Source organism: Pongo pygmaeus, chromosome 11 (assembly GCF_028885625.2).
Source record: "Pongo pygmaeus isolate AG05252 chromosome 11, NHGRI_mPonPyg2-v2.0_pri, whole genome shotgun sequence".
NCBI lineage: Eukaryota > Metazoa > Chordata > Mammalia > Primates > Hominidae > Pongo > Pongo pygmaeus.
Genome location: NC_072384.2, coordinates 101,555,129 through 101,568,454, shown reverse-complemented (window position 1 = coordinate 101,568,454; position 13,326 = coordinate 101,555,129). Strand labels below are relative to the sequence as shown.

The following is a 13,326-nucleotide window of genomic DNA, read 5'->3' as shown; positions in this document are numbered from 1 at the left end:
GGGTCCTAGAGGGTTGTCCCACTAATGCTACTGCCATCAGCCACAACACACCCATGGCCAATGGGTCCGTGAACCTACCTACCTGCCCAACCCATAGCTGCCATTCCTGACACCTGAAAAGGCCACTAAAAGGCCCAAGAATTGGCCTGCCTGAACCCACTAATACTTAATGCCAGCATATGCCACCCTGGGGCCCAAAGATAGGCATGCTTATAAGATTAGAATAAAACTAGAAATCAATAACAAGAAAAACTTTGGAAACTATACAAATGCATGGAAATTAAACAGCATTCTCCTGAATGACCAATAGAACAATGAAGAAATTAAGATGGAAATAAAAAAAATTTCTTGAAACAAAAAAAAATTGAAATACAACATACCAAAGCCTGTGGGATACAGCAAAAGCAGTGCTAAGAGGGAAGTTTATAGCAATAAACCCCTACATCAAAAAAGTAGACAGATTTCAAATAAACACTCTAACAATGCACCTGAAGGAATTGGAAAACCAAGCCCAAAATTAGTAGAAGAAAAGAAGTAATAAAAATCAGACCAGAACTAAATGAAATAGAAACTAAAAAAAAATACAAAAGGGTCAGCAAAAAAACAGGTTCTTCGAAAAGATAAACCAAATTGATAAACCACTAGCTAGACTAACCAAAAAAAGACAAGAGAAGACCCAAATAAAATCAGAAATGAAAAAAGAGACATTACAACTGATGCCACAGAAATGCAAGAAATCATCAGAGACTATTATTAACAACTATAACACTAACAAACTAAAAAACCTAGCAAAAATAGATAAATTCCTGAAAACATAAAATCTAACAAGATGAATCAGGAAGAAATTGAAAATTATTCAAGACCAATAATAAGTAGCAATGTTGAATCAGTAATAAAAAGTCTCCCAACCAAGAAAAGCCCAGGACCAGATGGATTCACTATCAAATTCTACCAAACATATAAAGGAGAACTAATAGCAATCCTCCTCAAACTATTCAAAAAAATTTGAAGAGGAGGAAATTCTCCCTTACTTATTCTGTGAAGCCAGCATTACCTTAATACCTAAGTCAGATGACAGTACAACAACAGGAAAAAGAAAACTATGGATCAATATCTCTGATGAACACAGATGCAAAAATCTTCAATGAAATACTAGCAAACCAAATCCAACAATACATCAAAAATATAATACACTATGACTAAGTGGAACTTATATCAGAAATGCAAGGATGTTCAGCATATTGAAAATCAATAAACATGATATATAACATCAACAGAATGGAGGGCAAAAATCATGTGATCATCCCAATAGATGCAGAAAAAGCATTTCATAATAGTCAACACTGCTTCATGATTAAAAAATAAAACCTTTCAACAAGCTAGATATAGAAGAAACATACCTCAACATAACAAAGGCTATATATGACAGATCTGCAGCTATCATCATACTGAATAGGGAAAAATTGAAAACTTTTCCTCTGAGAATTGGAACAAGATAAGGATGCCTACTTTTACCGCTCCTATTCAATATAGTACTGGAAGTCCTAGCCAGAGCAATCCTGCAAAAGAAAGAAATAAAAGGCATCCAAATTGGAAAAGAGGAAGCCAAATGATCTCTCTTTGCCAAAAAACATGATCTTATATATGAAAATCACAAAAGAACTCCATCCAAAAACTCTTAGAACTAATAAACAAATTCAGTAAAGTTGCAGAATATAAAATCAACATACAAATATAAGTTGCATTTCTGTACACCAACAATGAAATAGCCAAAAGAGAAATCAATAAGGCAATAACATTTACACTGGCTACAAAGCATAAAATAAAATATCTAGGAATAAATTTAACCAAAAAGGTGAAAGACCTTTAGAAGGAAAACTACAAAACACAGATGTAAGAAATTGAAGAGGACACAAACAAATGGAAAGACATTTCACCCATGCTTATGGACTGGAAGAATTAATATCGCCAAAATGGCCATGCTGCCCAATGCAATCCCTAAATTACCAATGTCACTTTTCACAGAAATAGAAAAAATAATTCTAAAGTTCATATGGAACAAAAGATGAGCCGCAATAGCCAAAGCAATCCCATGGGGAAAAAAAATCTGGAGCTATCACATTACCTGACTTCAAAATATATTACAAGACCAGGTATGGTGACTCACACCTGTAATCCCAGCACTTTGGGAGGCCAAGGCGAGAGGATGGCTTGTGTCCAGGAGTTTCAGACTAGCCTGCACAACATAGCGAGACACCATCTACACAAAAGATTAAAAATTAGCCAGGTATTATGGAGTGTGCCTGGAGTCCTAGCTACTTGGGAGGCTGAGGTGGGAGGATCACCTGAGCCCAGATGGTCGAGGCTGCAGTGAGCTGTGATCATGCCACTGCACTCCAACTGCGCTCCTTGATATAGATCAAGGCTATCATAACCAAAATGGCATGGTATTAGTATAAAAATAGACACATAAACATAAAGCATGGAACAGAACAGAGAATCCAGAAATAAATTCATATAATTACAGCCAACTGATCTTTGACAAGGCTGTCAAGAACATACACTGGGAACAGGGCACCCTCTTCAATAAATGATGCTGGGAAAACTGAATAACCATATGTAGAAGGGTGAAACTAGACCCCTATCTCTCATCATATACAAAAAATGAACTCAAGATGGATTAAAGTCTTAAATGTAAGATCCAAAGCTATAAAAATACTAGAAGAAAACCTAGGGAAAAGTCTTCAGAACATTGGTCTAGGCAAAGATTTTATGACCAAGACCTTGAAAGCACAGGCAACAAAAACAAAAAAAGACAAATGAGACTATATTAAACTAAAAAGCTTCTACACAGCAAAAGAAACCATCAACAGAGTGACGAGACATTCTCTTAAATGGGAGAAAGTATTTGCAAACTACTCATTTGACAGAGGACTCAAATAATTCAACAGTAAAACAAACACAAATTCATTAAAAATGGGCAAAGGACACCAGTAGACATTTCTTAAAGGAAGACATACAAATAGCCAATAAGTATGTGTTCAACATCACTAATCATCAGGGAAATGTAGAGCAAAAACACAATAAGATATCATCTTACACCAGTTAGAATGGCTATTTTAAAAAGACAAAAAATAACATATGTTGACAAAGATGTGGAGAAAAGGGAACTCTTATATACTGTTGGTGGAAATGTAAATTAGTACAGCCATTATGGAAAACACTATAGAGATTTCTCAAAAACTTAAAAATATGATGAACCAGCAATTCAACTACTGGATATTTCTTCAAAGATTGTGGAGAACAGGAAATGCTATACATTATTGGTGGGGATGTTAATTAGTTCAGCCACTGTGGAAAGAAGTTTGGAGATTTCTCAAAGAACTTGAGACAGAACTACCATTTGACCCAGCAATCCCATTATTGGGTGTATTATACTCAAAGGAATGTAAATCATTCTACCAAAAAGACACATACATGTGTATGTTCATCACATCACTATTCACAGTAACAAAGATATGGTTCAACCTAGATGCCCATCAGTGGTGGACTGGATAAAGAAAATGTGATATATATACACCATACAATACTACACAGCCATGAAAAAGAACAAAATCATGTCCTTTGCAGCAACATGGATGCAGCTGAAGGCCATTATCCTAAGCGAATTAACACAGGAACAGAAAACCAAATACTGCATATTTTCACTTATAAGGGAGACCTAAACATTGTGTACACATAGATACAAAGAAGAGGGTAATAGACGGTGAGACCTACTTGAAGGTGGAGGTTGGGAGGAGAGTGAGGGTTCAAAAACAACCTATCAGGTACTATGCTCACTACCTGGGCAATGAAATCATTTGTACACAAAACCCCAGTGATGTACAATTTACCTATGCAACAAATATATACATGTACATGTACCCCTAAACCTAAAATAAAAATGGAAAAAGAAAAAAATTAGTAGCATTTCTATACACTAATAGTTAAGTATCTAAAAAAGAAATTAAGAAGACAATTCTATTTATACCATCTTAAAAAATAAGATACCTAGGAATAAATTTAACCAAGGAAGTGAAAGATTTCTACACTGAAAATTATGAAGCATCAATAAAAGAAATTGAAGAAGAAGCAAATAAATGGAAAGATAGTCCATGTTCATGAATTGGAAGAATTAATATTGTTTAAATGATCATACTACCCAAAGCATTACACAGATTTAATGCAATCCCTATCAAAATACCAAAAATGTTCTTCACAAAAATAGAACAAATAATCTTAAAATTCATATGGAACCACAAAGTCCCCAAATAGCCAAAATGATCCTGAGCAAAAATAACAAAGCTAAAGGCACCTGATTTTAAATTATACTACAAAGCTATAGTAATCCAAACAGCATGATACTGGCATAAAAAAACACACACATAGACCAATGGAACAGAATAGAGGCCTATAAATAAATGTATACACCCATAGCCAACTGATTTTTGACAAAGGTGCCAAGAACACAGACTGGGAAAAAAGATAGCCTTTTCAATAAATGGCTTTTAGTCAAATTAAAAGAAGTAGATGAAACAAAGAGAGATCTCAAAGAAGCTAATATTGTACCTCACAAAACTAGGAAAGAACAAAATAAGCCCAAAGTATGCTGAAGAAAGAAAATAATAAAGATCAAAGCAGAAATAAATGAAATAGAGACTAGAAAAACAATATAAAATATCAATGAAACTAAGAGTTGTTTTTTGAAAAGATAAAAGCAACAAACCTTTAGCTAAACTAACAAAAAAATAGAGAAGACTCAAATAAATAAGATCAGAAATGAAAGAGGACACATTACGACTGATATGACAAATACAAAGGATCATAAGAGACTACTGTGAACATTTATATGGCAGTGAATTGGATAACCTAGAAGAAACAGATAAATTTCTAGACACATAAAACCTACCAAGACTTAATCATAAAAACGATAGAAAATCTGAACAGACCAATAAAGATGATATTGAATAAGTAATAAAAAGCCTACCATCCAAAAAAAACCCCAGACTTGGTGCCTTTACTGCTTAATTCTACCTGACATTTAAAAAAAGAACTAACATCAATTCTTCTCAAATTCTTCTAAAAAAGTGAAGAGGTGGAAGGACTTTCACATGTTTTTTTTTTAGCTTTTTTTTTTTTTTTTAGACAGAATTTCACTCTTGTTGCCTAAGCTGGAGTGCAATGGTGCGATCTCGGCTCACCACAACCACCACCTCCTGGGTTCAAGCGATTCTCGTGCCTCAGCCTCCTGAGTAGCTGGGATTACAGGCTTGCACCACCACGCCTGGCTAATTTTGTATTTTTAGTAGAGATGGGGTTTCTCCATGTTGGTCAGGCTGGTCAGGCTGGTCTTGAGCTCCCGACCTCAAGTGATCTGCCTGCCTCAGCCTCCCAAAGTGCTGGGATTACAGGCATGAGCCAATGCACCCAGCCCTTTCACACCATTTTTATGAGGCCAGCATTACTCTGATACCAAGTCAGACAAGAACATTATGAGAAAATAAAATTACAGGCCAAAATCCTTAATGAACTTAGATACAAAAATCCTTAATTAAATATTAGCAAACAGAATTCAACAACATATTAAAAGGATCATCCACCATGATCCAGTGAGATTTATCCCCTGGGATGCAAGAATGGTTGGACACAAACAAATCAATAAATGTGATACCTCACATTAATAGAATGAAGGACAAAACCGTATGAACAGACACTTCTCAAAAGAAGACATTTATGCAGCCAAAAGACACATGAAAAAATGCTCATCATCACTGGGCATCAGAGAAATGCAAATCAAAACCACAATGAGATACCATCTCACACCAGTAGAATGGCAATCATTAAAAAGTCAGGGAACAACAGGTGCTGGAGAGGATGTGGAGAAATAGGAACACTTTCACACTGTTGGTGGGAGTGTAAACTAGTTCAACCACTGTGGAAGTCAGTGTGGCGATTCCTCAGGGATCTAGAACTAGAAATACCATTTGACCCAGCCATCCCATTACTGGGTATATACCCAAAGGATTATAAATCGTGCTGCTATAAAGACACATGCACACGTATGTTTATTGCGGCCCTATTCACAATAACAAAGACTTGGAGCCAACCCAAATGTCCAACAATGATAGACTGGATTAAGAAAATGTGGCACATATACACCATGGAATACTGTGCAGCCATAAAAAAGGATGAGTTCATGTCCTTTGTAGGGACATGGATGAAGCTGGAAACTATCATTCTCAGCAAACTATCGCAATGACAAAAAACCAAACACCGCATGTTCTCACTCATAGATGTGAATTGAACAGTGAGAACACATGGACACAGGAAGGGGAACATCACACACCGGGGCCTGTTGTGGGGTGGGGGTAGGGGGGAGGGATAGCATTTGGAGATATACCTAATGTTAAATGACGAGTTACTGGGTGCAGCACACCAACATGGCACATGTATACATATGTAACTAACCTGCACGTTGTGCACATGTACCCTAAAACTTAAAGTATAATAAAAAAATAAGTACATAAATAAATAAATCCAACTACAAAATGGGTAAGGGACCTGAATAGACATTTCTCAAAAGAAGACATACAAATGGCTAACAGACATATGAAAAAATGCTCAATATTGCTAATCATTAGGGAAATGCAAATTAAAACCATAGTGAGTTATTAATCTCACATCTATCAGAATAGCTATTATAAAGAAGGCGAAAGATAACAAGTGTTGAAGATGTGGAGAAAAGGAAACACTTACAAAGTGTTAGTGGGATTGTAAATTAGTATGGCCATTATGGAAAACTGTATGGAGGTTGCTCAAAAAACTAAAAATAGAAATACCATATGATCCAGCAATCCCACTTCTGGGTGCTTACCCAAAGTATTTGAAATCAGTTTGTTGAGATGTCTGTATTCCCATGTTCAATTCAGTACTATTAACAACATCCAAGTTATGGAATCAACTTAAGGGTCCATCAGTTGATAAATGGATAAAGAAAAAGTGGTATATACATAAAATGGAATAGTATTCAGCCTTTATAAAGAAGGAAATTCTGGCATTTGTGACAACATGGATGGAACTGGAGAGCATTACGCTAAATAAAATACACCAGGCACAGGAAGACAAATACCACATATTCTCACTTATATGTGGAATCTGAAACAATCAAACTCATAGAAACAGTGAGTAAAATGGTGGTTAAAGAGGCTAGCGGGTGGGGGAATAGGGAGATGATGGTCAAAGAGTACAAAATCTCAATTAGGCAGGAGAAATATGGGATTTTCTTAGATCTATTGCACAGAGTAGTAAATACAGTTAATAATAGAGTATTGGACATTTCAAAATTGCTAAGAATAAATTTCAAATGTTCTCACTAAAAAAACTTTTAGGCTGGGTGCAGTGGCTCACGCCTGTAATCTCAGCACTTTGGGAGGCCGAGGCGGGTGTATCACCTGAGGTCACAAGTTCAAGACCAGCCTGGCCAACATGGTGAAAACCCATCTCTGCAAAAATACAAAAATTAGTCGGACATAATGGCAGGTGCTTGTAATCCCAGCTACCCGGAGGCTGAGGTAGGAGAATCGCTTGAGCCCAGGAGGCGAAGGTTGCAGTGAGCCGAGATTGTGCTATTGCACTCCAGCCTGGGGGACAGAGCCAGAGACTACGTCTCAAAAAAAAAAAAAGAAAAAAATTTAAAGTATTTCAGGTGATGACTATGTTAACTAGTTTGGTTTCATTATTCCACATTGTATTCACAAATCATAACATCACTTTTTACCCCATAAATTTATATGTTACCAATTTATAATTAAAAAAAGAAATCCTGGTGGAGAGACAGCACTCTTAGCTGAGCCATAAACTTTTATGTACTTATTCATTTATTTATAAACTTTATTTTTTAGAGTAGTTTTAGAGTTTTAGGTTTATAGCAACATTGAGGGGAAAGTATAAAAGATTTCCCATATACTTACTGCCCCCTCACACACATAGCTTCCCCCATTATCACTATCCCCAAAAGTGGTAACATTTGTTATAATCAGTGAACCTATATTGACACATCATTATCACCCAAAGTTCATAGTTGACATTAGAGTTCACTCTTGGTATTGTACATTCATTGAGTTTGGACAAATGTGTAATGACATGTATCCACTATTCTAGTGTCATACAGAATAGTTTCACTGCCCTAGAAATCTGCTGCGCTCTGCCTATTCATCCTACCTCCCACCCCTAACCTCGGGCAAACACTGATCTCTTTACTGTCTCCATAGTTTGACCTTTTTCAGAATGTCATATAGTTGGAATCATACCCTATGTAGCCTTTTTAAATTGGCTTCCTTCACTTAGTAATATGCTTTTAAGTTTCCTCCATGTCTTTTCAAGCTTGATAGCTCATATGGACTCATTTTAATACTCATCATAAACACTGCCAACATCACTTCCTGGAATGGAGGTTGGAGAAAACTTGGGTTCTAAAATTATCCTGGGTGTCAGTGCAGCCCATAGTTTCCCAAGCAAGCTATAGACAAGACTGTGCTGATTATTAGAGGGGAATCTGTGGTCATGCTGGCTCCATTCAAAACAATGGTTGTAGAAAAGGGTCCCCTCACCCTTTCTGGATAGATGCCAGGATAATGCTTCAGGAAGTGAGGGCCTCAGGCTGAGTATGGTAGCTCACGCCTGTAATCCCAGCACTTTGGGAGGCCAACACAGGAGGATTGCTTGAGTCCAGGAGTACTTTGAAACCAGCCTGGACAACATAGCAAGACCCCATCTCTACAAAAAATTAAAAAATTAGATGGGCATGGTGGCACATGCCTGTGTTCCCAACTACTTGGGAGGCTGAGGTGGGAAGATCACTTGAGCCCGGGAGGTTGAGGCTGCAGTGAGCTGTGACCATGCCACCACACTCACGCTGGGCAACAGAGTGAGACCCTGACTAAAAAAAAAAAAAAAAAAGATTTAAAAATTTTAAAAATAAAAAAGTGAGAACCTCACTTCCTGTGGGAGGGTGGAGGGTAGGATCAGATCAGGGTAACAGCTCAGCTCTAGAATTCTTTTTACTAATGATTGCGGCCTTCTCCTGGGGTCCCACAGGGAGCTCAAAGAGGCCCATGAAGCAGAACTCAGTGAGTTGGAGAACAACTACAAAGCAGCCTTGAAGGCGGAGAAGTTGGCTGCCCAAGAGAAGCTAGGTACTGCTGGGACCTGGGAGAATGACCCTGGATGAAGGTCCAGGCAATGGCATTTCTAATAAGCTTCTAGGGTGATTTCCGAGGCACACAAAGGTTTTACTACCTTGGTGATGAGTTTGGGGTGGGGAAGGTGTGCAGAAGAACTCACGTATGAATTTGAAAATGTGCATATCAGAAGACTAATGATGACCCTGTTGTTTTCCTTTTATCCAGAGGAGATGGGAAAAGAATACAAGTATTTGAAGAATATGTTTCGTACATATCAGGTGAGATACAGAGCTCCCTGTTGGATTACAAGAGAAGGAAGGCTCATTCCTGGCTAACATTGGGATAAATCTAGAGCTTTTGAGAAATATTACCACCCAAAGACAACCCCTGTTAATATTTGTACTTTATTAGAACTGCAGTTGAGATTATATTGTATATTGTATAACATCTATATATATTTTTATATCTTCTTTATCAAGCATATAAGAAACTTTTCCCTCCTTTATAATGACTTGATATTATCCTAATGAAATTGCCATTGGGTTCTAAAATTCTACTGCTCCCCTATTATTGGGCATTTGAGTTGTTTCCAATTGCTTGCTGTAACAGATAATACCACTTTGAATATCTTTGATTCTAGAAGTAGAGTGCTTGGTCAAAAAGAATGAACTTTAAAAAAAGACAACTTTTATTTTAGATTCAGGGGATACATGTACAAGTTATTGTGTGATGCTGAGGTTTGGGATATGAATGATCTCATTACCCAGCTGGCGAGCATAGTACCCAATAGTTATTCCACCCTTCCCCCTCTTCTTCTCTCCCAATAGCCCCCAGTGTCTACGAGAACACATGGCACTTGATTTTCTGTTCCTGTGTTAATTGGCTTTAGGATAATAGTCTCTAGGGCCATCCACGTTTCTATGAAGGACATGATTTTGTTCTTTTTTATGGCTGCATAGTATTCCATGGTATATGTACCACATTTTGTTTATCCAGTCCACTGTCAGTGGGCACTTAGGGTGATTCCATGTCTTTGCTATTGTGAATTGTCTGTGATGAACATACAAGTGAAGGTGTCTTTTTGGTAGCAAAAATTATTTTCTTTTGGATATATACCCAGTAATGGGATTGCTGAGTCAAATGGTAGTTCTGTTTTAAGTTCTTTGAGAATCTCCAAGCTGCTTTCCACCATGACTGAACTAATTTACATTCCTACCAATGGTGTATAAGCATTCCCTTTTTCCTCCAACCTCACCAGCATCTGTTGTTTTTTGACTTTTTAATAATAACCATTCTAATGTGTGTCGGCTGGTATCTCATTGTGGTTTTTGATTTGCATTTCTCTGATGATTAGTGACATGAAGCATTTTTTATGTTTTCTGACCACTTGTATGTCTTCTTGTTTTTTACACACTACTACATTCTGTTTATGACATGAAATATTTACATGATTGGAAAAAGTAAAAACTGGGGAACAAAAAGCAGATTAGTATTTACCATGGGCTGGACTGAGATTGGGGGAGGCGTTGACTACAAAGGGACAGGAGAGAATTACTGGAGATGATGTAGTGGTAGTTCCATAGCTATCCATTGGTCAAACACATTAAATGTATACTGAACAAGGGCACATTTTACTCAATTAAACTGACGTTAAAAAAAGAAGTGAAAAAGAAGAAATTCCATTTAGAATGTTGAAAAACTGTAGATTTAGTTCTAGAATTCTGGGGTTCTATAATTTATTTCAAAATACAGGTTTTCAGCCCATTTTTAACTTATCAAATCTTTATTCAGAAATCCAAAGTTTATATTTAAAAATAGCTCATTTAAATTTGACCATAGGCCGGGCGCTGTGGCTCACGCCTGTAATCCCAGCACTTTGGGAGGCCGAGGCAGGCAGATCACCTGAGGTCAGGAGTTTGAGACCAGTCTGGCCAACATGGCAAAACCCTGTCTCTACCAAAAATACAAAAATTAGTCGGACATGGTGGCACGCACCTGTGATCCCAGCTACTCAGGAAACTGAGGCAGGAGACTCGCTTGAACCTGGGAGGCAGAGGTTGCAGTGAGCCGAGATCATGCCACTGCACTCTAGCCTGGGCAACAGAGCAAGACTCTGTCTCAAAATATATATATAAATAAATAAAATAAAAAAGAAATAAATTTGACCCTAAAGCTAACACATGTAAAAATTATATAAAAGAAAAGAAAATTGTTCCAACTTTTTTTACTTTGGGGTTTTTAAAAAAGTTTTATTTCAATAGCTTTGGGGGTACAAATGGTTTGTTACCTGGATAAATTATATAGTGGTGAATTCTGAGACTTTAGTGCACCCATCATCTAAGTAGTGTATATTGTACCTAATGTGTAGTTTTTTTTTTTTTTATCACAAGCCACTCTCCCACCTCCCACTTCAGAGTCTCTAAAGTTCATTAATGAATATGCCTTTGCATATTCATGGCTTAGCTCCCACTTTTAAGTGACATCATACAGTTTTTGGTTTTCCACTCCTGTGTTACTTCGCTTAGAATAATGGCCTCCAGCTCAATCCAAGTTGCTGCAAAAGACATTTCATTCCTTTTAATGACTGAGTAGCAGTCTATGGTGTATATATGCCACATTTTCTTTATCCACTCATTAGTCAACGGGCACTCAGGTTGGTTCCACATCTTTGCAACTGTGAATTGTGCTGCTATAAACATACACGTACGAGTGTCTTTTTCATATAATGACTTATTTTCCTTTCGATAGAGATCCAGTAGTGGGATTGCTGGATTGAATGGTAAATCTACTTTTAGCTCTTTAAGAAATCTCCATACTGTTTTCCATAAAGGTTGTACTAATTTACATTTCCACCAGCAGTATATAAGCGCTCCCTTTTCCCCACATCCACACCAAAATATATTGGTTTTTTACTTTTTAATAATGACCATTCTTGCAGGAGTAAGGTGGTATCTCATTGTGGTTTTAATTTGCATTTCCCTGACGATTAGTGATATTGAGCACTTTTTCATGTTTGTTGGCCATTTGTATATCTTCTTTTTAGAAATATCTATTCATGTCATTTGCCCACTTTTTAATGGGATTATTTGTTTCTTTCTTGCTGATTTGTTTGAATTCCTTGTTTGATTACTAGTCCTTTGTCAGATGCATAGTTTGCAAATATTTTCTCCCATTCTGTGGGTTGTCTGTTTATTGTTTCTTTTGCTATACAGAAGCTTTTTAGTTTAATTAGGTTCTATTTATTTATTTTTGGTTTTGTTGCATTTGCTTTTGGGGTCTTAGTCGTGAATTATTTGCCTAAGCCAATGACTAGAAGAGTTTTTCTAATGTCTTCTAGAATTTTTATAGTTTCAGGTCTTATATTTAAGTCTTTGATCCATCTTGAGCTGATTTTTGTATAAGGTGAGAAATATGGATCCAGTTTCATTTTTCTACATGTGGCTTGCCCATTCTCCCAGCACCACTTATTAAATAAAGTATCATTCCCCAATTTATGTTTTTGTTTGCTTTGCCAAAGATAATTTGGCTGTAAATATTTGGCTTTATTTCTGGGTTCTCTATTCTGTTTCCTTGGCCTATGTGCCTACTTTTATACCAGTACCATGCTGTTTTGTTAACTATAGCCTTGTAGTATAATCTGAAGTCTAGTAATGTGATGCCTCCAGATTTGTTCTTTTTGCTTAGTATTGCTTTGGCTATTCTGGCTCTTTTTTGGTTCCATATGAATTTTAGAATTTTTTTTCTGATTCTGTGAAAAATGATGTTGGTATTTTGATGGGAATTGCATTGGATCTGTAATGCAAGATTACTTTGGGCAGTATGGTCATTTTTACAATATCGATTCTTCCAATCCATGAGCATAGAATGCATTTCCATTTGTTTGTATAATCTATTACTTCTTTCAGCTGTGTTTTATAGTTCTCCTTGTAGAGATCTTTCACCTCCTTGATTAAGTACATTCCTAAGTTTTTTTTTTTGTTTTTTTTTTTTGAGATGGAGTTTCACTCTTGTTGCCCAGGCTGGAGTGCAATGGCACGATCTCGGCTCACCGCAACCTCTGCCTCCCAGGTTCAAGTGATTCTCCTGCCTCAGCCTCCCTAGTAGC

At 36.8% G+C, this 13,326-nt stretch overlaps 1 protein-coding gene across 13 annotated transcripts in view; it reads left to right on the top strand.

Moving 5' to 3' along the window:
- FLACC1 (flagellum associated containing coiled-coil domains 1) overlaps window positions 1–13,326 on the top strand; it is a 68,510-nt gene that overhangs the window by 16,082 nt on the left and 39,102 nt on the right. For all 13 annotated transcript variants that reach the window (XM_054479111.1, XM_054479110.2, XM_054479107.2 and 10 more), the window contains 2 exons: window positions 9,136–9,233; window positions 9,447–9,499. In XM_054479111.1, coding sequence (XP_054335086.1) covers window positions 9,136–9,233; window positions 9,447–9,499 — 151 coding nt within the window. The remainder of the gene's footprint in view (window positions 1–9,135; window positions 9,234–9,446; window positions 9,500–13,326) is intronic.